General features: G+C 36.8%; 1 protein-coding gene across 1 annotated transcript in view; it reads left to right on the forward strand.

The window, feature by feature from the left end:
* The window catches only part of TRHDE (thyrotropin releasing hormone degrading enzyme), a 203,504-nt gene that overhangs the window by 88,832 nt on the left and 88,095 nt on the right, over positions 1-26,577 (forward strand). Inside the window, exons 5-6 of the mRNA XM_035544377.1 lie at positions 1,538-1,651; positions 12,843-12,980. Of these exons, the coding sequence (XP_035400270.1) occupies positions 1,538-1,651; positions 12,843-12,980 (252 nt within the window). The remainder of the gene's footprint in view (positions 1-1,537; positions 1,652-12,842; positions 12,981-26,577) is intronic.

The following is a 26,577-nucleotide window of genomic DNA, read 5'->3' on the forward strand; positions in this document are numbered from 1 at the left end:
TTGATCCTCCCTGGGCGCTATTCTCCCTCAACAAAGATGTGCACAGAAGCAAGACCTTTCATTGAGATCCCAGACAAAGCCTTCAAATATGCCAATCATCATAAAAGAAACCTGCTTACTTGGCCAGCTCCATGGTTCTTCATTCTCCACTCTCATTAGTGTCAACAGCAGAGCCTGTGCTCTGACATGTCTCTTTCCCCCTGGAATACTTATTTGCTGATCCCTTTCAGTTTATTTTTCAGAGTTTACAACTCCATGAGAGTTCAAAATTATCTCTTCATTGTAAATTAATCTCTTTTTATTTACATTAAAAAAAAAGTAGAGAATTTTTTTCTGAAACAAGGTTTGGTTTCTGGGAAATAAAAAAAAAGATTCTACAGAGACTGAAATAAGTTTTCATAATAACATGAGTGTTTCTACTCTTACCACTAGTGTTAAGATAGTCCAGGTTGCCCAGGGCCATTCCAGTCATTTGGACAGGGTGGTCCGTGAGCAGTGGAATTGGTGAAGCCTGATTACCCGTGAACTTTTGTCCTCATTCCAGTGATGATCCTGTCTCTGTCTAAAATCCCTATAAGGGATTACCTCGTGTCCTCTGCCGTGACGGGTTTATGGCTACACCCCAGCTGTTTGCCCTGTTAACTGCTACTGAGCAGAGTGTCTAATGGCTAGATTCCTGCCTTGCCCTCATTTTAGGTCCTTCTCTTTTCAGCTGCTGATCTTCATGTAGTTTTGTAGGAGTTTAGTTATCTTGGAGATCTCTGTCCTTTTCTCTAAATTGAGTTGAAGTCAGTCAGGAAGTTCAAGAGTTACGAGGGGGAATGTGACTGGCAGTCAGCTTGGGTATGATTCTTTTGGTTACTATTTTAGGTACCCTGCATCTCTGGTTGCTATTAAGAAAGCCTGCACATGCAGGCTGCAGGGCAGTAAACCCTGTATGAAATTTCCTAGGTCTGTTGTGGGTACCTCACATACCCTGGAGCACTTTTAGGTGGCATCAAGTGCCTGCTTTGAGGCAGCTGAGAGAGATGGCATGATTGCATAAAACAGCCTTTCTTAGGAAACTGGCCATTGAACATCAGTAATATTGTAAATCTTAGCAGGTAGGCAGGCCTTGTAGAGGAAGAAATGCTAAAATTTAGGTCTGGGATAGGGAGGTTGTGTTCCCAGGTTTTAAAGGTTTGCAGTATACATAGTGAAGTTTCCAGGCGATGAATCGGCTTACCTGAGGTAGAAGCATTTTTCTCTCCATTGTCTATGTTCCTTAAACTGAGATGAGAGTACTTTAGAAAACTAAATTAATGCTGTGAATACTCTCTGCAATGCTTCTTTTCCCCTGCTAGTTCTTTTCTAATATTTTACTTAAGTAACTTATGTGCATCCTGTAAAAAGGCTTAGTTCATTATCATATGAAAAAAGATTTGGTGAGTTTCAATGGGTGGTATAAATTAAAACTCATGAAGAATCTGCTCTGTATAAATAAAATGTGTGCAAACATGATTTTCTAAAGATTTTTTTAACTGAACTTTCTTTGCAGTGGTTTGGTGACCTTGTGACTCCAGTTTGGTGGGAGGATGTATGGTTGAAAGAGGGTTTTGCTCACTATTTTGAATTTGTCGGGACAGACTACCTCTACCCAGGATGGAACATGGTATGTTTTTTTTTATTTCATTAATTTTGAAACTCCACAGAAAGGTTTCTCTCCTGTTATACTCCTGCTTCTGTTATAGACGGGGACTGCTGAAAAATACCAAATGATGCATGAAAGTATCAGATGTCCAATAAAGCAAAATCACAAGGTGTGAAATAATCTGACAGCATTCCAAAAGTGTAATCTGCAATTTATTACAAAAGAAATAAGGTCATGTCTATCATAAGCCAGTGTTAAAATAACTACTGTCTCTCTGCTGAAAAACATTTTGGATTAAAGCAGTTATGATTTAACATGGACCATTTTTGAAAATGGACAGAATATTGAATTTAGTCCATGAACACAACAAAAATGAGAAAGAGATGTTAGGCTAAAACATACTATGAAATCAAACATATATATATATATATATTTACAGTATTCTGTTCTCCTCTTCCTAAGTTTACTCTTATTGTTGTATACAGGTTATTTTGCTTACTATGCTTCTGTGAAGGTTGAATCCTTTGTAGTATTTTCTCTTCTTCTAGATGTCAATTTAGGTTTATAATTGCATTATGAAATAGAAAAATAAATCTTTATTTGAACTGACATTTGTCTTGTATAGGTAAACATATTGGCTTCACCTGGCTTTGGCTGTATTAAAACTCATTCTCTTCATCTTTATGAAAAACACATCCTGAATTAAAATGTAATCGTTCTAATTATAAATGCAATGAAATCTGGCAGGCCTGTATGATTTTAGCATAGTGAAATGTCATAGATGACAACGTTTATACACTGAATTTTATCTTCAAATCATCCGTCATTTGTTCTTCACATAATCAGTTTAACAAATGCAGAATAACTTTGTTTTAGAAGTCATTTGGAATGTAGAATATTTGCTTGAGATTTCTGTGGAATGAATATAACATTCACTGTTATGCAAATGACACACCCATCATGTGAAATCCTTATGTCTTAGCAGAATACAGGCAAAACGAATAGTTTGAACTCAGAAATTAGACACATGTGCTGCATAAATTAGAATTAGCTATGGTAATATTGCTGTGCCTGGAGAAATACTCACCTGTCGATATTTTTTCCCTAAATCAAAAAGAAGGTAGACATAAACTTTGGCCTTTGCAATCAAAATAACCATACTGACATATTTAAATAATAAGAAAAATAGTGACAAGATGGAACACTTGATGAGTTAAGCATTTAAACATGATGTATTTTTTTGCAGACTACAGTAGAAGTCAATGTTTTAACCTTATTACAGAGATTGTAAGAAGAGGAAGCAAAACCTACTGTTACTGGAATTTGGCTTGCTGGATATTTTTGTTATTGGTATAAAGTGCATTTGCTGTTTAGATCATACTGACATTTATAAAGTTGAAAAAATAAAAAATGAGCCTTTATAAGAAGAAAAGCTGTTGCAAACAACTTAGTTATTTAAAAAAAAGGATACAGTACAAGCTTCGTGAATCAGTTACAAAAACTAAAACTACAAAACTTATTTTCTATAACGGTGTTTTAATAGAACAATATTCCAGCATTCTGTATGTGTTTTGTTGGCAGTTATTCATACCTGTGAAATAAAAATAAAAGATGCTGTGATGTATGATCACAGAGCTTTTTGCATCAGGAAAAACAAGAGTAATACGCCAAATCCTCTTTCTTTCTAAAGAATGAGGAAAGTTAGACTGTTAAGTTCTTTATCTTGTAGTTTTGAAATTTTGCCCCTGAAATTTTCCTCAAGAAGCCCATGGATTAAAATGTCAAATTCACCTTGTTTTCAGTTTCTTAAAGAATATTTGTCGCATTTTCTTTTGGACAAGTGTAGACGCTAAAGACTGAAAGTCAATTCCTGAAAAAAGAACTTTTGTTTAGAAATGCAACTTGGGCAATATGGATATATCTGAATGAAATTGATCTCTCTTCAACTTCCTGTCTAACTTGCTCAGTGCTTATAGGCCACAGGCACATAAGCTTTTACCATTAAAACTCCTTTTTTTTTTTTTTTTTTCAGTGTGCATCTTATTTGGCATTCACAGTCTTGGTATCTTTTCTCTAGGTTCTTTAGCTTGCATAAACACTTTATCCTTTTCTAAAGTTCTTGATTATCAGTTTTTCCTCAAATGTTTTATAAGCTCCACACCCCAGGAAAGATGGATAAGTAGCAAGATTGCCCAAACTGCCATGGAGCATGAGCTGTTACACTTCACTGAACTTCCCAGGAGGTTTAGAATTTCTTGTGTTGTCCACAAGGCATTTACATACTTCATCAGGCTACATAATCTTAATGAGAAAGGAAGTCCAGTCCTCAATAAACTCTCTCCATCCTTATGCCCTGGATCCTCCTGTTGAAATGTTGCGTGAACGGTATGAAGAATGAACAGAATCATTCTGACAGAGGCTTCTGTTGCAGTAACTATAAGGTACATGAGAATTCCTCTGAGGAAGCAGGAAAAGTTTTGCTGATTTCAAAACAGGAAGGTGAGCTTTCTGTGCTGAGACCCTTCATGGTCCCACCACTGGTCTTAGTGTCCTTTTTTAAATTAAGTTAATTCAGATCAAAGTTAGAAAGTCTCCCTTCCCTCAGCTAAAAAGTAAGTCCCTGCATATTACCTTTTACTTCTTGAAGGTGAAGCTGACTTTGATTTTTAAGAATTATGTCCCCTACTGCAAGGTCATGAGACATTTGCAGTAGTAATGAATTCACCATGCTTCCCATTTCAGCCTTTTGCATTGCCTATACCCCAAATTAAATGTTTTTGAAATTCTTACTCTGAACTGTTTCAAAATCTTATTCCAAAATCTCATTCTTCGAGGTCTTTGAAGTTTAAACCATTGTGGTTTTTTTTTGTTTGTTTTTGTTTTTGTTGTTGTCAAGACTATTTTAAAAAGAAATCTGGCACTGCAAACCGTTCTCCCCAGAGATCAGAGAATATTGCTTAATCTTGTGTACTCAAAATGGTTATTTGTTTGTGAATACCTTGGCTGTTGCTGTTTCATGACTTAGAAAGAGATGAGATTTCTTTGTTAGAGGCATACCATGCAACTTTTTGGTTGTCTCTCCATGCCATCAAAAATGAACAGCAGCTGGATGTGAGTTCTTGAGGTGTTAGATCTTATGAATGATACAACAAGGTAATGTCACCTCCACAGAAGGTCCTGCTGCTTGTTTTAGGATCAGAGAAAAGAGAAAACTAAAGTGGAAAACTACGTACTGCTTATTTTCTCTTCATAGCCCTGTCTTTTCTCATCCACCCTGTCTTCTCACCTACCTTTCTCCTTTCAGAGACCCGATTGCTCCTAAATATTCTATCATCCTCTCTGGCTGTTTCTGACATTATCCTGAACTCCTTCGTATGTGGCTCTCTAAAGGAAGGAATTCCTTCCTTGAATTTATTGATTCCATGAATTTATTGATTGTTCTTTTGCCTCCTTATTTTCTGGTAGAAGGAACCATCATGTTTGTCCTTGAACGTCTCTGGTATTGGGGTAGGTATTGAGGAGTATGACAGCAGGAATTACTGACATGTAATTTTCCCTTTCATCCATCAAACGAGTGTCAAATACTTTAGCAGTCAGTTCCCTGCTTGATGCTGAGAAAGCATTTCACAGAACCTAGCTGTCTTCTCCATTTTCTTTATTATATAAATGTTGGCTTTGGTGACAACTTTATTGGATGAGTCAAGGTGTAGTACACTTGTGGTTACTTTGACTCCACTGCCTTCTCTATGAATTAAAGTTCTGGAATAAAATCTCCCACTTTGATGTGTGCTTACTACTTTTACATACAAGGATTGTCATATTTGCCAGAGATTTTCTTAGTATTAAACAACTGTGATTATTTATTTGGAGTAAAACTTTTTGTCTACCTGGAAGGACATCCTTCGCCTATCTTAGAGTGAATCACATTTCCTTCACACTAACATGTTCCACACTCTAGATGATGCTGCCATTACTGTGAGCAGCTGAAAATAGTGCTGTTGCTTATCAACATTTCTGTTCTAAAAATATGTGCTGCAAGAAATTACCTGTGCCTAGAAAGTTAATAGAAAACAATTTAACTAAACTTCATTACAGTAAGTACTTTGAACATCATGCAACACTCTGCCCAAATCCTTTATAAATGATCTTAATTGCCTATCTTTCTCATTGACAGGATTGAAATAATCAAAGTGAATACTGCCATTAGACACATGCTTATCTTTAATTTAGTTTGATTAACATTGCCTCCTAAAGTGTTTGTCTCCTTCCAAAAAAATTTTTAGGCATCATTTGACTTACAGAAAACCCAGAAAATCTTTATAGGTTTTGAAGTAGACTTAAGACATGGGCATTTTTGATTTATTTCATTATTATTTTGGCGTTTCAGACCTGAACTGTAGCCTGCTCGATCCTTCTAACCCAACATAAATATCATGCTGGCTCAGCGTTGAGAGAGATTCAGACTCCTTTTTTAAAACTACTTTCATCTCTCTCTCCTCTCTCTCTCTCTTTTTTTTTTTTTTTTTTTTTTGGTTAAAGGCTCCTGGTGCCTGTAAGAAGTAAACCTTTAATTAATACCACATGGAGTGTTTTTTTTTTCCTCAGTAAATGCTCACTGAAGTCAATTCTTGTATGATTTTCTGTTTTAACTCAACTATGGGGGAAGCTTTCAATGTAAAATTAACTAGAATCTCATGTATAATTAACTTTGGCAAGAAAGAAGAGGTATGTAAAGGTAAGCTGGAAGACCTGGTTGCTCATTACTAGTCCTTTTTAAGTACATCAGTTTTGAAATCCTTATGCTAAATTTTGCTTATAAATAATAAAATATATTTCCATCTCCAAATTGTCTTTCTTAATACAGTTTCTCTTTTTATGCCCTGGCAAGATGCATTACTGTATGGAATTCTTAGCTTTAAGTAGTTAAACTCTTAACATTTAGAGATCAGACATAAATGAATATCAACATTTAGATGAAACATTTATTCAAGAGATTGAGTACAGGTTTGGAGAATGTCAGTGTCTCTTCTTTCTTCATGTCATTATCTGCTCATCTTGAGAAAGCAGCCAAAATTACATTATTATGAGAGCTTTTGGGTCATGTGAGTTCAAATCTCCTGAGTTCAGGGTTTAGATGAAGCTTTAGTTCCTGAAAGAAACTTCAGTGAACTTGCTGAATTTCATATAATTTTGAATTAGTAACCACTTTGTCATCAGTAAAAATGAGAAAGAATCTTTTTGACAACTTTTTCCTCCCATACAGGAGGAAGATCAAGTCCAGGACTCACTGAAGGGCAACCCTATTGAAATAGGGATGCGCACTTCATCAGGAAATATAGTTAATGTGGGCAGTTCAGTGGCAAAGCAAGTAGCATATATTTGGGGGTGTCCTTATTGAGAGATCACTTTTCAAATGTTCTGTTGTCTCGAATTTACTGCCCTTCTTTTAAAGTTGTTTGCAATATGCAGTTACTTGGAGCACAAACTGATAAGTAAGTTTTGGTGTACCTGCAAAACATGTTTGGTCCCTTCAGTGCTTAGATCACTGACCCTCATCACTTTCAGGATGGTATGGTTTAGGCATGCAAATGTTAGAGTACCTGAAAACTATTCTCATTGATGGTGACCTTTGCCAGTTGTGTCTGGAAGTTGCCTCAGTATTCCAGTCACATATGAAAGCAACTTTTTATTTAGATATTATTTACTATTTCTTAAAGTGAGAAGATTTTCCTCTACAGATTCCTTCAGTTTGTCCAGGAGGAACTTTGTACCTTGTTGCCTAATGTTTTAAAATGCTCTGGGAATAGATGTGTGAAGGGACAGTGGATCCGTGTGCATCCATTTGCTTAATGACTCATTTCTGTGAAGGCAACAAGATAACAAAACAGGATCTTAGAGTAAAGGAGTAAAACCAGCCTTCTCTGAAGCATTTTTGGGGGATAGGGCATCTTTCCTTCTGTAATGCTTCCTGTTGTGTACTGTGTTCTCCATTTCTGTAGACCTACATTTGGCACAATGAATCTGGTATACAAGCAAATTAAAGTTATACCTGAAAAACAGAGTGGTGAGAGAAAACAGCAGTTGAAGTAGTTGGCAAAACTGCACAAAAGCTCCAAATAACTACACATCTGCTTGGCAATGCAAATACTATGCATACATTACCTGAAGGTCATGAATATCTGGTTTGACATTTCATAAAAAAAATACATTTCAAATTCTCTTTCCTGATATTCAAAACTGTCGTTCTTCCTTAACTGTGAGCTTCTAGAACATCTGTATTGCTTTATAACAACAACAACAAAAAATTGTTAGCCAGTGTGAAAATTTCTCAAACACAGGGACAGAAATTTTACAGGAACTTTGACTGAAAATGTAGAAAAGGGTTATGAAGATAGATAAGTAATGGTGACATATTCATAGTTGATAAGTGTAGAATGTGTTGCAGGCCTCCTTCAACAGACTACGTACATAACTGAAGCACACCTGCAGAGATATAAATTAAAAAGCTCAGTCTGTAAGCTGCTCAAGCTATTCACAAACAATTACAGTTGTGAAGAGAGAGAGAGAAAGGCTGTGTTCATTTACCAGTAATCAGGAGAAATCCTGCAATATACACATACTTATACAGTGTTTATACACATATAGACAGAAAGAACTTGCTTTTGGCCCCTAGTGGAACTTTTCTGGCCTTAAGGTATTTTACTGAACCTTTGGTTTCCTAATAGACTATATTCCTTTGCAGTTTCTTAAACTTCACCCTGAAATGTACTGCATTAGAACTGCAGCCTCCTGGCATTGTGTATGCTAGAATTCTTTGCTTTCAAAATCTGCCCCTATTTCTTTTTCCCTATATATGCATTTTACCTATAAACCCAAGTACTGAACCCAAATGCTGATTTTGTCAGGCATGAGAGATCACTCATCTCCTTTGTATTCAAGATGGCTAGTAAAGCTGAATAGTTTGGAGAAGATATTTCCAGCAAGTTTGTCAGGAAAATCATTTGCAGATTTGTTCACCAATATTAAGCTTTATTCCTGTAGATTTCTCAGTCCGTAAACCGTTTGAATGGCAGTCCCAGAACAAAGGCGGTGCCTTTAATACCGAGGCCTTTGATCTCTTCTGCGTACTAATTATCAGTTTTGGCTTTCATTGTGCTTTTCCTTTTGTTCCACAGTTGGATGTTTTCCATTTTTTTTTTCATTTTAATTATATTCTCTGCTATTTCATATTAATTTTTAGAAATTATTTTAATGTGATTAACGAGTATTACATTATTGTCATGCTAACTTGTACTCTTACATTATGTCTCAATATGATATTGTAAAATCACCAGCAGCAACCTCTTTCCATTACATCATCGTTATCCTGTTATGCACAATAAATTTTAATGACTCTTGAAGGTAGTCTTTTCTGCCAAAAAATGTTATTTCACAATTTTTTTCTTTCAATTTAGAGGTAGGTTACTTGAATGGTGGTCATCCTGTTGGAGAATAATATACAAAAAATGACCACATCCTTTCCATAAACCTTCCTCTGTAGAACAAGATAAAAAGAAATTAGAACAAGAAAGCTCTTTTATGGATTGCCAGTTTCCCATTCCCGATTGTTATTGCTATGGAGTGATTTACACTACAGATCCACATTTAAAAATCTTCACATATTTCCATGATGTAGAAGAATTGCTATAGGCGGAAAGTTTCTGACCCCATTATCAATAGCATTTGTGCTGCTTTTACCCACAGCAGTGAAATTTGAATGTTCATAATGTTTAAAGATTTACTGAGGATGAGAGAGATGAGCCACTCTAAGTGTACCAAACAGAAAAGGCCCTATCAGTCACAAGTACAAGTCATTCCTACGAAGAGACAAGTACTTGAATCTGGTGACCACTGATGTTATGGCAATAATCTGAACACGTAAATCTTCAAAAGGCATGCTCATCTGATATAACAACACTTCAGTCTCTGCACCTGGGAGCATGCTCAAGAGTAAGAGGGAAAGCAACAAGAAGTAATTGACTTTTTTTTTCTTTTTTTTTTTTCTTTCTTTTTTTTTCTCAACACAAGAGGACCTGGTCTTCTAGACTTTGACTATTTACAGTTCCAGGAAGGCTCTAAGGAGAAGAGATGAAGAGACAAGATGCCAAGTGGATAGTAGGAAAATAAGGAACAGAGTAACTTCCTGCTTGCCTTTAAAGAAAGGCTCAGGCTTGAGAAGCACCTCTGTCCTTATTTCAGTTTTATTTCAGAGTAGGCTTCTGCTGTTGCCATACCAATTCTTGCTCTGAGCACTGTCTTGCACTTATACACAGCTACTGACACTTTCAAGCCAAATCCCCAAAGACTCATCTGAAGCCCTTGTTTCTTTACAGGCAAATCACAGTCTTTGGCTTCTCTCTTGCAGCTGAACTCCTCGGAGGAGAGTGATCTTAAACAACATTTTGTAATTGTTTCATGTTTAGCTGCAAACTTGTCACCTACCAGGTTGCCAGCTTGCTGACCTCATTAAATGCATTCCAAGATTGATTTTATCTACAATTTCTATGCTATGTGTTTCCATAGTCCTGTAGATATCATGTTAAAATAGATCAATTCCAGCATACTGCATAGGGTAACATAACTAGGGAAAGCCCCTCTTCTATCAGTATAAGCAGTTTGTTCACAGATGTTGGCCTTTTCCTCTTAATGTGCTGGTATGACTTTGATAGGTGTAGTGGTGTTTCTTCAACAAAATAATTAAGGTAGTTTTAGTTTCTTTGTGCTGTTCAGTTTTATGTTGTCTCTTCAAGCTGCATGTCTGCTGTCAACCAGGAAATTCCTTTCTCTTTCTCTCTCTGTGTCTCCCTGGAGCTCTGCGTATATTTGAGTCTCCTTTTCAAATCTATCTCAGAGGCTGTGTACTGAAGGGAAAAGGTGAGAATGCTTTGGAAATCCTTTTAGCTCAAAAAACTTAGCTTTATAGGTCAAAAGCCTTCTTAATTCTCACTAAAATGCAGGTGAACATATCTGATGGCATACTAGCTATTTCTGTTGTATCCCAGTGCTATGGTCTGCCATAAATTTTAAGGAAGACTTTCCAGCTATGGTAACTTGAGTGAGCTGTCATGAATCTAAAATGCTCCTTTTCTGCCCTTCAAGGGATAACCTAAGGAAAACAAAACCAAACAAAACCAAACAAAAACAAAACACCAGAAAAACAAAAGGTATCACGTCCTTTTTATATCTTTTGTATTTTTAATAGCTTTACTTTATGTTCACTACATGCTTATTTTCTTGATTCTGTGTTCTGTATTTGAAGTATTCTTGTGTGATTGTTAAATGTCCGTTTGATGAGTTAATTCTGAAAAATAAATCCACTCCCACAATTGTTTATTAATTGTGATATCCAGATGTGAGTGTGGAGATAGGTCTATACTTGTGTGTGTTCATACTTGTATGCGTTACTTACCATACTTCTGTAGAAACTGATGTTCTGCTCCTGACTAATAGACCAAATCATCTACAATCCTTTCTACCTCAGTAGTTTTCCTCTCACTGGGACTGTCATAATACTTGTTTCCCTACACTTGTTGTTTTCGTGTAAAAAAGGGCAGTTACTAACTGCATTCGCCTGAGAAAGTTTGGAAATGAACAATATGAACAAGACATTACTTTTTCCCTTCACAAACCTTACCTCATGCAGCCAGCTGAGAACACTAAGTGTGTGTTGGGTAATTGGCTTCCCTGCATCCCGTGCTTTTAATTGCCTGAATATGCAATCAGCTCAAGGTACATTTCTTGTGCTCTAATGAATTCTAACATAAAGGTTTATTTCCAGATGGATCAGCATTGGAACAGCTCTTCAGCTGTCTTATAAATAAAATGTAAATTAACACATTGATACCAAAACCTTGCCACCCAAGAAATTAAACATATAATTTATTATGTGATTTTGTGGCTATTTTATCTGTGGACATCAAAGTACTTTTTGACAAACATGCAGCATTCCCTAGAATTTCTTTATACTATGGCACTAGGTTAACAGTAATTCAGGAAATGCTGTACTTTAGATAAAGTTCGAGATATGCCATTTCAGGGGAAAAATGCTTATTTAAACCTTCCATAATTTTTAATTCAGTCTTTACATTTATTTGTGACTTGAAAAAACAAGGAAGTGAAACTCTTCTTTCCCGACACAGTGTTCTGGTGTGGAGACATATATATGAATGCAATATGAGGACTTTTTCAAGCATGTCATTTCTCAACTGAAAAAGTCACATCTACTTGTACTCTAAAAGTGAATGCAGCACAGTTCATAGAGTATACATGCACATTTAATTAATGCTGCTGCCAGAGTAAGTATGCAGCGGTTTTGACATACCTCTGCAATCCATATTTATAGAGGGTATAGAAATGAATTAGTATGTTGGATGTTGTTTGGGTTTGCACCTGCCTTTGATGGAGCTGTGACTTTGACTATGTCATTTGACTTCTACATGCAGCTGTGGTCTCACTTGTAAAGCGACACAGGAATGGTTTTCTTCAGATGGAGGTTATGAAATTAAGGAGATAAAGTTTGTAGAGCACACAAGCTCTTGAGGAGGAACAATTTCTTTACAGGAATTATGAAAGATGGTGCAGATATTTGCTATGACAGTGCTGTGGGCTCTATTCATTGTACTGTCCCATGCTGACCTGCTATGTGAACTTGGCACTAATAGCCAAGTGACTTAAACCTTAATATGCCTTAGGGTCTACACAATAAAGCAGTAATAATTGTATTTACTCATCTCTGTCAAAAGTGATTGTGCCTATGTATGCAACGAGCTCTATGAGTGCTGATCTGTAGCCTACATATATTTTAGTGATTGAAGACTATGCCACTTTCTCCTCTCTCCCTAACCCCTGGTAACTGGGAGTGAATTGTCATGGTAATGAGGATTGCAGTCTGCACCTACAGATACATTTTGATTCATTGAATAGTCTTTAATTTAATTTCAGTCAGTTTGCTTTCAGCAAATGGTCTCAAGTCAGTAGGATCCCTAGACTAGACATAGTTCCTGTCTGTTCCATATACCTGTTCAAGATCTTAGGACGTGATGGTGGCTTACATTCAAACCAGAAGGTCTAATTTCAATCGTCTGTCATATAGAAGCTGCCTCTGATAACTGTGCATCTATATTGTTTTAAATGTATGTGTGTCTGTGATATTACTGCTTATGCTGTATTTCAGGAAAAGCAGAGATTTCTGACAGATGTCCTACATGAAGTGATGTTGCTGGATGGTTTGACCAGTTCACATCCAGTATCCCAGGAGGTGCAGCAAGCCACAGACATTGACAGGGTGTTTGACTGGATTGCATATAAAAAGGTGGGACTAATTAAACCTATCTATCTCTATAAATAGATATGTCAGTAGCTATTAGAAGATTGTGTTCCATCTGTAAAACACATACTCTTGTAAAGATACATAGACAGTTGTTAAGAGGTGGGAAACTTTAATTTGTGTGGAATATGTTTGGAATATACTACAGTAATTTTATCCAATCACCTTCAACAAATCCGGTGTTATTAAATTTTATAAATAAAGTTGGGAGGCTGTCAGAATGCAGCAAGAGGATTTGTGTGTTCTTTTAATTACTATTCATTTTGTTGAAGTGTCTGAATTGTTTTAGATGCTTTAAAAAGCAAAAAGGGTATGTAGTCTTTGTCCTCTTGAAACTCTTGAAAAATTCTTAAATCCTGAAGTTACATGTAATTTTTTTTTCCTTTTTATTTTTATTTTTTTTCTGTGCATGAGAATTTCTTCTAAAAGATAGTGAAAACTCTGCTCATTGCAGAAGAGTGAGAGCAGAACTGACTTGTGGCATGATGAAGGAATATGTATTAATTCTGGCAAAGTATTTCAGTGTTTCAACATGTATTTCAGTGGTAGGAATGATTCAGCCAACTTTGGGACTGAAAAACTTCTATGAAGGAGTGGGAAAGCTGCACAGTTCCACCTTCTCTATCATATGATTGGGCTTGCTGCTAGCTTCTGACCCAAAAGCTGGTGGTTTCCATCATACCACATGATGATTCTCTGCATAGTATGGTGTCCAATATTGTGCTGTAATTTCATGAGCAGGTGTTCTTGATGTGTGATGCAGAGATGTTGCCTGCAGCTTTCCACTAGGAAGGCTATACTGGTACTGTCTGCTCCAGACAGTAAGAGTCTTTTGACTATCACCCTTGGACCAGATAGTATTTTTCTTCTGCATCATTAGCTGCCTAATATCAGGCTGTAACAAGACAGCAGCAGCGTAGGACTGACTTGCCTGCTGAGCCTCCAGTTTATCCAGCACTCATTCTGGGCTAAAAGAGAGGTATATCCTTTCTTACAGTCACCAGCTATTCCCACTCAACAAGTTATCATCTTCCATCTTCCATTAAAGGTTCTTATTCCTTTAAGAGTGGGCAAATGACAGATGTGTGTATGTGCATGTAATAGGTGTAGGACATAATATTCAAACATGAAATAGCTAGGAAAATATTCTAAAATGCTGGAGTTGCTCAAGATCTCAAGTAACGTTTGCAAAAATGCCTCAGCTGGCTTTGAAAATATGAATCTTGGTCAATTAATCTATAGTAACCAGCAACTTTTAGCATACTGAAGTATTCTCATCGTTTAAATATTTCAGTCATGTTTGACGGTGATAGCTGAACCTCGGTAGGTTCAGAGGCTTATCTCACATCAGTATGTTAATATTTCAAGCTAATTATTTTTTTCTAGTTAATATGATAGTAGTAATATCACACAGTAAACTGTAATACTTAGCACTTATCGTTTCATCATATGAACATTTTACAAACATCAAGGAATTTTCATTTACATTAAAATGACAAATAGGACACTAGGACACGTCTATAAACTGTTAGCTAACTTATCCAGGCTGATAGCATCACTCAGTTTTCTCTGTGGATTGGAGTGCAATCTGTGTATTGTATCTGTCTTTTTAAAGGTTCATTTTTACTGTAACAATAGCCATGGCCAGTGGATACAGCAGCTTCCCCACTCAGCTTCTCTGATGGCCAGCTCTCCCAGAACCTTAAGTGACACTGAATGTGTTCATATCAGGGCCTGACCATGTAAATTTTGAACCCAGTTATTTGATCTAGCAAAACAACTTGAGCAATGGCAATGGAAGAATTTACTTAGGCACTTCCTTAGGTGAGGAAATTAAAACACAGACCCTTTCACCCATAAAGTCTTTGTTTTGCTGTCTGCTTTTCTAACTAACCATTCATTCTTTTGTTTTAGATATAAACAGTATCTAACAGGAATAAACGTTACCACTGGCTTCATAGCTTCTCTTTTCACTGTTTCTGTACTTTCTTCCCAGCACCTGACACTGTTCCTTCAGAGGATAAATTGGAACAAATTTAGCATTTTGTAGATCTTGCATTCTTGTTTCCTACGTAATCTTGTATGCAAGCATGCATAGCTTGCACTTAAAATCAGCTTGCTTGTTGATGAAATTAACTCTTTTATGAGATAGCTAGAACCTTTGCCTATCCTTCTAGCTCTCTAATGTCTGCCAATATAAATACTGTGATGAATGGTATGTCAATAAAACCCAAGTTGTACCTGTTTAGCTGTTTGCTCAAATATATTCAGGTGCCTCAAAGCCCTCCTTACACAATGAACCCTGATTTCTATTATTGCATGTGTTTCAGGGATGGCTTTTTGGTTGTTTGCTAACTTATTTTTTAAATTGCTGAAAAATATTGTTTTTTTTTTTTTTTTTTTTTTTTCTCTTGACTCTAGCAAACCTTGGGTCAGGACCATCAGTGAGGCCTTTTCTACTGTCTTTATTAAAATAACCATTTTATACATTCCAGCAAAACATGCATTTTGGTATGGATTTTTTTTTTAATTCTCTTTTATTTTATTTTTTTTTTAATGTCCACCTTGTGCTCCCTGGGACCTTAGACTGTCGATGCGATCTCTTTTCCCTCTTTACTGTTTTCTGTGTGAAATTGAAATGATGAAACTTTCTCCCATCTAATTTTTCTTCATTGAAATGACAGTCATGGAATGTCATTGTCATTTCATTGTCTTTACTGTCATCAGTATGGCATAAATCAGCTAGACACCATTAATATGCCCATGTCTGCTAGACACTCAGCTGTCACCTTAAAGATTTGCCTCTTACTTTTTCTATACATTTTGGAGATAACCATTGAGACTGTGCTATTTAAATGCCTTGTAGCTGAATACATTTTTAATTTCCACTTTCTTGTCCTCAGTGATTGCATGTAAGAAGTCTCACGACATAAACCCCTGAAGAATGGTATTCAGGTAATCCCATAAGCAGAGTGAAACAGGCACTAGAGCACTGCAGCTCACAGCGTTTCCACTGAAGCTGTTGATGGTAGTGTTTGGCTCTTTCAAAAGCATCATACTAGTCATTCCTCAGAGAGGAACATGTCATCATCCTCCACTAGGACCACAAATATGTAGAGAAAAACAAGAAATCATGATAGTTCATTAATAAGCAAACAGTATTGGTAGATGATACAAGGCTCTCAACTCACATCAGAGAGTGGATACATCTTCATAGTGCAGCTGGAAATAAGATAGTGTCCTCCCATGATGGGAAAAGTCGTTATATCCCAAGTGCAGCAGGAAATACAGCCTGTTGAACACAAGAGTGGATCTGAGAATTGTTAAATCAAAGCAAAAAGTGTGACAGCCTTTCCTTACCAGAAATAATTGACAGCAGGAATCATAGCCCTGGAGTGCTGCATCAACAGATGAGGAGAAAGTGCAACAAGTATAACATGAGGAGCAACGATCAGCAAGGAACAGCCAGCTGTAATGGAACAGAAACAAGACAGCTGCATCACAGAGGGAGCAGCCAGACCCAGAACAGTGTGAGAGATATCCCACACAGAACTAAAGAAGTCATACCCTGGATGAGCAGTCACAGCCAGATAAGAGAAGGGATGAAAGGGCACCAAGGACAGCATAGAGAGTCAGATAATATCTGAAGTTGTTTCCATCAGGCTACTGAATGCTTTGAAGTGTGCTGGTTGCAGATCTGGTAGCAATTGGAGCAGGCAAGACCAGTATGATGGAGTATAACTATCAAAGTACCCCCAGCAGAATATGTCTTGGCAAGTGACAAACAATAATCAAAGCAAGGAAGAGTGTGGCTGGAATAGAGAAGAATATTCTTTTTTTTTTCCTCCCTGTAAGCAATATGAGACTCTGTAGTGAGATAGTTACTGGCCCAGGCTTTGTAACACAAACAATTCATTATTTCTTAAATCTTTGTCTGTATAATTTCCTTTTCCATCTTAACTTGGTGCCACAACTTTAAAAAAGTTTTTTGTTGCTTTCTGCATCTGAATGATGGAAGGATTACTATATTTCTAACAATAATAAAGGAGGAGAGGGGGGCACCTCAAAGGCAATGTTTGGTGTTATGAAATCCGTGCAACTAAAAATTTGCACAAAGAAAAGTGGTTACCTTCCCTGTGTGTTGCAAGAAACAGTTCTGGCAAAGGAAAATTTACAAAACTGAAACCAGTGGCTTGCTCACCCTTTGAGTATAGTCCTTTTTGAAAATTCAGAGTAACATGTTCTGCAAGAATTTGGAAGAATAGGAAGGCCAACTGCAGTCAGCGTAAAGGCTCTCTAAAATCCTTGTTCTTTTTTACTTCTGTTCCTCAGGAACTGGGAAAGATACTAGCACTGAAATAACAAATCAAACCCCATCTATTCTGGCCAGTAAAACCAAGATTAGTGTTGGAGTGAAATCCACTCAGTTCATGAGTGTAACATAATTGTGGCAATCTTTCTTTGCCTTACAAAATGGAATTGAGGTGCATTTGTGAAGTGACCTCATGCAAGTGATAGCAGCTCATTAACACTGAAAAAAATACTAGATAAACACTAACAAATAGCAAAATATAGTAAACCAGGTTTTATTTTTAATTATTCACATAACTAAATCGGGAACAAGAGATGATATCCAGATAGTTTAAATTCTTATGAAACCAGGTGGCTTTGCAACCTGTTCCCTTAACACAGTGTAAAGGGAGAGCTTCTTGTTCTTCCTGACTAATTTAGCTGTGATGTCACCTGTGAATGCCATGAAGCTCTTTGCATGCATTTGATGGTAGTTTCTATTCCATGACTTGCTAGTGCAGAAGGTCAGTGCCCAGATTGCAGAAGGTGCTTTCAAAAGCCATTTGAACATAATGCATTGTATCAGAGGAAATATAATGAAAATAATTTCTTTCTGTTTAGATAAAAAGGTTGTAGGTCTCCACAGCCTCCAATATGAGAACCATTGAAACTGGAAGTTGGTGAAACCTTCGGGTTCAAGTTCAGAGCAGTCCCTGGAGTGCCTCAAGTACACTCAAATATGCAGGCCATCCCACTCCAGCCCATGGGGTGCTAGTGTGTAAAACCAGCCAGGTGCTTCAAGATACTTGAAATACTTGTCTTAAATAAGGCATTTGAGCACCTTCCTGACTCAAAACAGTCATTAGCCTATTGTATTGCTTAGTGTATACTGGCTTAGTGTTTTCTGAAGAGGAAACAGAAACCACAGTGTGAGGTGTATAAACAGCAAGATACCTACAATGCTTTAGGAGTGTTCGTTTCCCCATGCTAGAGAAAACTATACATGAGTTGGAGAAGATATAAAAAAAATGGAAAACAAATGTTAATAAAAACACTACATTTTAAAGAAGAAGCTCATTAGACTGCTCAGTCAGGCCGACACAAGGCAAAGCAATTGGGAAGCCACAGCCTGTTGCAGTACAAGACCTTCATCTGCCTGTTCCCCCTCAAAGGCAATCGCAAATGGGAGCTCCCAAGGCCTGGAGCAAGCGATCAAAGCAGAAATGGCAGTGGTGACTCCAGACACCGTGCCCTGCCATCTTTTATTATACTTCTGTCCCCAACAGGGAGCAGGATGGTGCGTCTGTGTCTCAGATGTTTCCATGCCTTAAAGTGATAAAGCTGGGCTTGCAGCAAGACACCCACCTATGCACTGGAGATCCTGAAGTGCTCTTACGTTTTCTGTCTCTCCAGCTCTACTTTGTAATGGTAATTTTCAGCAAAGGCTGAAACAGAAAGCTGACTGCTTTGCCTTCTTAAGACTGCAGATGTAGTTTCTCCTTTTTTTTTTTTTTTTCCTTGAAGGCATCCAAAAAACAGTGATTCCATAGAAAAGATGAAGGATAACTTCTGCTGACACCCATCCTAGTTCAGATTGGTGAAAGCAAGAGCAGCAGTTACAAATGTTCAAGTAACTTGTTGAAAACTGTAAGAATTGGAAATAGAAAACAAACTGTAGATAACTGAAATAGTGTAAAAGGAAAATAGTTGACATAGAAAATATGATTGATAAATTCTCACTAGTCTGCTGTAGATTTTGCAGGCCTGCAGGACCCCTATTCAGAAGGGAACTATCTGGAACAATGCCAGTCCCACTGTTTTGTTCTTGATGTTTTTAAGAAATATTTAAGTACTGGACAACTTCTGAAGCTTAAAAAAAGTTATTAAAAGAGGGCAGGTAGAGTGGCATATCTAATTGTAGTTAGTTGCAAATCAGTTTTAGACAAATGGGTTGAGATTCTTAGGTGGTATTTAGTAAACTGAAAAAAAAAAGGAATATTAATCGTCAGGTTTCATAGAAAAAAAAAATGGTCAGATGATTTCAAACTGATGAGATTAAATGTGTGGTTGGTAAAGATAAATTGTGTAGAGTCACAGACTTTTAAAATCTATTCTATTACAGCATAATATTCTAGTTAAAAAAATAGTGCTATACAGTATCACTAGAGAACACATTGACTGGATTAATAGATATCTGTCAGATTATACTGATCCCCTAGGTAGTAATCAAAGGAGAATCATCACAAATTTTGAGTTTTATTTTACTTAATTTGCTTTTGGATTCTCGGTGGAGCTGGTTGGCAAAGTCGTAATGCATTTTTTCTTTAAAATGAATCAACTGTGACTGTGGAAACACTTCAGTAAGTGTTTCATCATAGAAGAGCAAATTTTCACCTGTTACTTCTAATGGGAAACAAGGAGTTGTGGAGCCAGTTTTATTATTAGACGAGATTCTTAAGATACACTGGTTTACTCACTACTTACTTGGCTTCTGATGATGGCCCATCCATGTAAATAATGTCATCAACCTTTTGTGTTTGTACACCCTTGAAGGCTTCCTCATACAGGCAGTTAATGAAAAAGTATGTGGTGCTTTTGTCCGTGTCAGTGGTGTCAGAACATACAACAGAGATTTTGGTGGCCAGGCTAAATGAAACTATGGTTGTAAATGGAGTCTCAGTAACATTTTGTCTAGGTGACTGATACATTTTATTATTGAAGGAAAATGATAGGATGACATCCACCTGAAGAACATGATTAGTTATGGTCATTTACTCCTGAATTTTGTTCATTGTGTTACGTTCCTTAAATTTGCAAGAGAATTTATGTCTAAGACTAATATTTCACCAAAGCTCATCTTGCCATCTGACCATTTTGGTATTATCCAGCCCTAGAACACCTGTGTTTGTCGGAATAGAAAATGATTATGATTTCCCAGTGAAAACCTCTCCTTGAGTATAATGTTGCTTTTTCAGTGATGTTTTGGCATCAGATAAATGACCTTACAATCTATAAAAACAACATAAGATGCTCTTCTGCATCTTTGATGATTTAGCACAGTAAGCTACAAGTTTATAGGTATATTTGCTGATTTTTAAAATATTAGTTCAACCAGACTGTAAGTAAAACTTTAAAAATAGAGTAAGATTAATTTATTAAAATATGTCCTGCTTTTATTGCTGAACATCAACATGTTAACTTGTGGGTGTGCATTGCTTGATAAACAAATATCAATTGGAAATTAAGCATTATTTTAAAAAGCAAAGAAAACAAATATAAGGACTTTTTTTTTTCTTTCTTCCGTGTCTGTACCATAAAAATAATGTAGGGATAGTTTTTAGCTCCTTTTAATGAATGAAGTCCTTTTCTAAGAATTTGTTACCGAATTCAGGGGAATCAGTCAGAGCCAAATTCAGCCAATTACATACTTACTTGTTTAATTCTGTGTGTAAGCTGTGGCATTTAAGTCAGATTGCTTATACGTTAAGGTACTTAAGTGTGTTACTAAATGATGGCCTGGACTAAGAACTTCAGGATGAGGCTTATATCACAACACTGTATACTAGTATGCATAGTCTGCACATATCGATCTTTTTCCTTACTTCTCTTAGCTTTTACATGTGTTTTCCAAAGGAAAAGCCTCTAGGAATTCATTTGAACGTTTTACATTTTTGCCCCAGGGAAGAAGTTGTAGGCATGTGTTTACTCATTTAAGCAAATACATTCTGTTATCCTAATTGAATACAGAAGTATTTGCATTCATGAAATTCATGTGTATTAAGCTTCATTTTTCTTGTAGTATTTTGAGGTGCTGTTGCAGAATACAGAAAAATAGCCACACTGGTGCATTACAGTGCTCAATTTTGTGAAATGAAAGAGGGGCTTGGTGCTGGTGACTGATGATACCGTCTAATTAATTCCCTGAGAATAATTTCTCAGTGAGTACTTCTGTAGTTTTGAGAGTTTAGGTACTTTGGGTAGAAACATCTGAAGATGGAAGATCTTTAGCAGGGGTATTTCAGGAGCCTTCCACCTTCCACAATACAATACTATAGCTGCAAGCATGAGCAGGGCACTCATACCAAGACTATCAGAGTGAGGCTGTAGACCATGAAATATGGTTCAGATTACTAAAATAGGATGGTAAATACATTTCATTATGATCTGAGTGGGAGATGAGGCATGGCTGGACTTCTCTTGGGGAAAAAATAAGTGTGTATGGTGAATATGTTTGCCTAAGAAAGCCCAATTTAAATGTAACACCTGGATTTGAAAGTAGTTACCTACTTGTCAGTTCTTCTCACAGGAAAACTGAAGGGATGTTAGTTATTTGCTTAAGGTAGTAACAGTTGCTCAACAGACATTACACCAGGCTTCCCCTATCTCTCAGTCCTCTACTTTAAGGTGCTGGGAATGGCGATTCAGTTAATTCAGTGCACTGCTTGTAGTGTAATGCAATAACTCAGTTGAAAATGTTTTTAAAAAGTCATTTACACACATGCACACTGTTCTGTATGGAACAAATTCTGTAGATGTGACAATCAAAACATATTTTTTGTGTCAGATTTTCTGCAAGATTTGAGAGATTTTGTTTCCTAATTTTATGTTCTTTTTTAAATATCACATTTTTGCTACATGTCTGATGTATGTTGTTCTTTCACTGTAATTCATGCTGTGTTTTTCCCAATGAGCTAAATTTCATAGGGCATCCAGCTGTGGTTGCTTAGTACCAACAAAGAATGATTGTTTTGGAAAACGTGACTTGGATATTGCATGTTTGCTACTGTTCAGATTACGAAAATAATGTGCAAATGTGCATTCTTTATATGAGTGCTTTGTAACATGCTCTTCTAATATTTGAAATGAACTTTGAATCACAGAATTATCTAATATTTTGAGAAATTAAGACTAGTTTATGAGTTCAGGAACTTTGAACTGAAAAGCTGAAATGAAATTATACTCATTTACTTAAGAACCCTTTTGACTGTAGACACTCTTAGGCTTCTATTTGACAGAGCACCATAAAAATATGTTCAACTTTTTTTTAAGAAAAAAATGCTGCTTTTATTAATTTTAGAGTTCTAAAAAATCTCTTTCTTCAGCATGTTTCATGAAGAGATACATTTCAGTCATTATTCAAAATGTATTAGAATTCGGAAATGTTGTCTTGATCACACAGTTTGTGTGATCTTAACCGATTTTTAAGGTGTTCCATGCCTGACTTGAATGCATAGCAGGCATGGCTCAGGGTTACTGGGTGAGGGGCCACATGATGGCCAACTTGTATGATTTTATCAGATTTTTAAGGGTATAGCAGAGAAGCATAATTAATTATTTGTATTGGACTTTCTTGCTGAAGAACGGGCTGATTCCCATGCTCAGTTTATTCTTTGTAACAGGTTGCAGGAATGATCAATTTGAGGTAGGTATATGGGAGACATTAACCAAAATAGCTGAGTAGGTTGTTAGGAAGTCTGCAGATCTGGGTGGCACCCACCAGCATGTTCTGTAAGTAAGCAGGTGTGGAGTGCAGAACTCCGGGCAATAGCGTGTAGGCTGTCCTTGCAGACAGCCCCTGTGCCAGAGAATTGCTGGTGGCAATGTAGAGAGAGAATGGTCTCTAGAAGATGTCCTAGGAACTACAGACCGATGAGTCCAGCTTCCTACTCCAGCAAGGTGGGGACTGTATTGTATATAAAGGGTAAGTACCTGAGCACATGGATGATTGTGTCAGTCTTGCTGAACATAGCTTCTGCAAAGGGAAATTCTGTCTCACTGTCCAGCTGGAGTTTGTGCAGGAAGTCAGGAGACACCGGATTTTCAAAAAGTCTTTAACAAGACACTTTGCCAAAAGCTTTTGACTCTCCTGTGGAAAGTTGCAGAGCAACTAGTGTTGCCACAGAGTGTGGGAAAGGTCTTTTTATAGATTGGAAATGAGCAAACAATCCCAAACAAGTACAGCTTGTAGCCTTCTTGTATCCCACCTGTCTGCTTGCCCACAGAACATTTTCTTCTAAATGCTTCAAAAGGGCTGTCCACTCCATTCCTTCAAATCCTTGTTCTCAAAATTTTTTCAGTTATGTTCAGTTGTACCATAGCACAGAGTAAATAGTTTAAGGAAGGGAATGTTTATATATTGAGTTATATATGGAAAAAAAGAATACTGGTATATGTCAGGTATATATTAGTATTCATCAAACTTCATATACTGATTCTAATCTTAAGAGCTCTTTAGGAAAGAATCATACATTTCTGAGTACCTGTATGTGGTCTGATTTGTTAAAATCAATGAAGATGAAAGTGATTATAATAAATTCCTATTGTTAATAATAGCTCTACCAAAGATATGAGTAAAATCAAGTTTAATTGAAGTAGACGATGGAGTAGCTCACGTTTCCCTTAGCTAGAGGGAAAGTGACCCTAATCTGGAATTGCAGGGATACAAGCATAAGGGAAACTAGCTTTAGGCCTCCTACAATTTCATGAAAATTGTATTTTATATGAAAGACAAGTGGTACTATTACATATTAATCAAGACTGATTTTGAACTCACTACTGCACAATAGAAGACTAAGTCTCCTGTGTCTCAATGTTCTTTCAGAAATGAGAGAAGTGACAGCAAAAGAGGGGAGTGGAGGCTTTGTAGGAAATTGATTTTTTTCCCCCAGAAATTCAGTTATGTAATTTTGGTTGGTAGTCCAGTGCTCCACTCCTCAGTACCTCACTCCACACTTAACACCTTGTGTACCATGGTGGTGGTTCCCATAACAGGATACTTCCTGATTTTAGATTTTATGTCACAAAAGATATTGTTCTGAACTAAATCAAAGCAATCAACTTTTATACCTAAACAAGGATGGCAAGGAGGACATTCAGTGAAGAAGGCATATATTGAGATCTTTGTAATTGTTATTACTGATACTTGGTGTTACTTGAAATAAATTGATAAGCAAGCCTTCAAGATGCTGTCTCAGATGTTGTAAACTCAGGAAAGTGTTTCTGCATTGTTTATACTTTTACATTTTCCAAGGTTGCTCCATGACTTGCAGAATAAAATATCTTTAAAGAGATTTATGTTATCGAACTTGGGATGTTTGCTGCATAGACTCCTGCAGTTAACTAGTCATCTAACCTCCCTGTATCATCAGTGAAGGTAAACAGGAACTTTTAGGGTGAAATTTATCTGTGCTATTTTAGATGCATGTTTTCAGATGAGATGAATCAGGATGAGCTGAAGTGCTCACTTCTCTCTCCATTGCCTTTAAAGGGAGTCTAAGCAGCTGGCTCAGCTGTATAAAACTTGAGTAAGCATCAGAAAGTTACCATGTAGGCATCTGCATTCTGTCACATGAATCTCAATCCTACCCTTAGAACAAAAACAACAAAACATACAAAAGCAGAAAGAAAAAAGATGATGTTCTAGGGAAAAAAAAAAAAAAAAGACAAGATTTGGTGTGAAGGAGGGTAGGAGGATGGAAGAGCTCTGCTTTCTCTAAGTCAGCCTTTTATGGTCTCTTTATCTTCCTCCACTCCAGCTCATTTACAAAATGATAGATTATTTCACCCTTATGAGAGTCAGCTGTAGTTCACAATTTCTGTTCTGTTGGTGACATTTTTCACTCACGAGCAGTCTTTAGAATACTGACATAATTTTTGTTTCTTAAAAGAATAATGCTGAATGAGTTTGCAACTCAACTGTATCTCTTCACACATGGCCCCTTGTCCTTGCCTTCTACCTTCTGCATAATCTTGTATTCTGGTTTTCTGATTTTCACATTATCTGATTCTCTGCAATGGCTTCACTAGTGCATAATTTTAAGTGTTTTCTCTGCTGTCTGTTTGGTACAGAATATCCACCTTCAGCTAGCAAGCACACTGCCCTATCTTCAGGGTCCTCTCTTGAATACCTGCCTTTGTAGGTTTTCTTATATGAAAGTTAAAAATGAGATATGATTTATTATACGCCTATATTTACCTATATGCCTTATATGCCATAAATACATATAAGAAAGGGTGGTGCCACAACAGTTATATATTTTAATATTTCAGAAATTCTCTCTATATAGAATGTGTAGAACTCTTGTAGCAGAGTGGGGAATCAATCTCTGTATGGCCTTTTTGGACAAGGCGGTTGAATTCATCTCACCTCACTTTAGATGTCTGTAGTGCAGATAGATGCATATGAGCTAGTGAACCAATGCTCATTTTGGATGGTGCTTTTAAGGTACAAGTCATCTGATCTGTTTGGAGATGAAGTGCATCCAGAATTGACAGATTCTGTCCATTGAATGTAAAGAAAGTCTAGACCACTAAACTAATTGCAAACAGAGGTGTTGCAGATATCTGCATTTAGTCAGATGCATCCCATGCTGTGTGGCTGTACCCTGTAGTACGGTAATAGTGATATTTTTGTGGGTTAAAACTTATGGCACATTTTTTTTTCCTACTGGGGAAAATTCCATTTGACACTTTCTTTTGTATAAGAAATGATTACAGAATGCAAATTGCAAGTGAAACAATTAGTTTAAGAATTCAGATATAGTAAAATTGGATCATTTAAAAAGAGAATTAAATTAACTTAGAGTAATTGTGACCTGTGGTGATGCCACAGGATCACAAAACGCAGGAGTGAGTCTTTAAAAATTAGCTTAATTTAATATGAGATCAGGGTTGAAATCATATTATTTTACGTTGACACGAGAGAATTAGACGGGATGACTTAAGTGTGAGTCTGCATTTTCTAGATTTCAAAGACAAGTTCATCTCACATATAAAGAAATTTTGCTCCTCATTTTATTATGGATGGTCTTTACCATGGTGTGGGTGTGCAAACATGTCTCTTCAAGGAAGGAAAGAGAATAAATTTACAGCATTTCAGCCATTATTGGCTAATTGTCAATGAGCATACTTTTTCCCAGGAGCACTTTGTAGACAAGGTCTGCTTATGCAATTATTTCCATGGAGTAGCTGATGTTCTACCTTCCTTTCCAGCAGTAGTGTCACATTGCAGAGGCTGAGGAACCTCCACCTGTGTCGCAGTTTGCATGATGAATGTGCTAGGTGATCTTCAGTAAATGATTTCACTATGGTGTGCCTCAGTTTCCCTTTCTGTAATGGGAAGGGTATTGATACCAATGTCTCACAAAGCACTTAGAGATTTACTATTGAAAAGTGCTTCACCAGAACTTGGTAGTGCCATTAGTCATTGATTGAATATCTAGTATATTTGCCTGCGTAAACTCTTATTTAAATGGGGTACATAGCTTTTCCCTGTTTTAAGATGAGCCAGATT

The sequence above is a fragment of the Cygnus atratus genome, chromosome 1, assembly GCF_013377495.2.
Source record: "Cygnus atratus isolate AKBS03 ecotype Queensland, Australia chromosome 1, CAtr_DNAZoo_HiC_assembly, whole genome shotgun sequence".
In the NCBI taxonomy this organism is placed as follows: domain Eukaryota; kingdom Metazoa; phylum Chordata; class Aves; order Anseriformes; family Anatidae; genus Cygnus; species Cygnus atratus.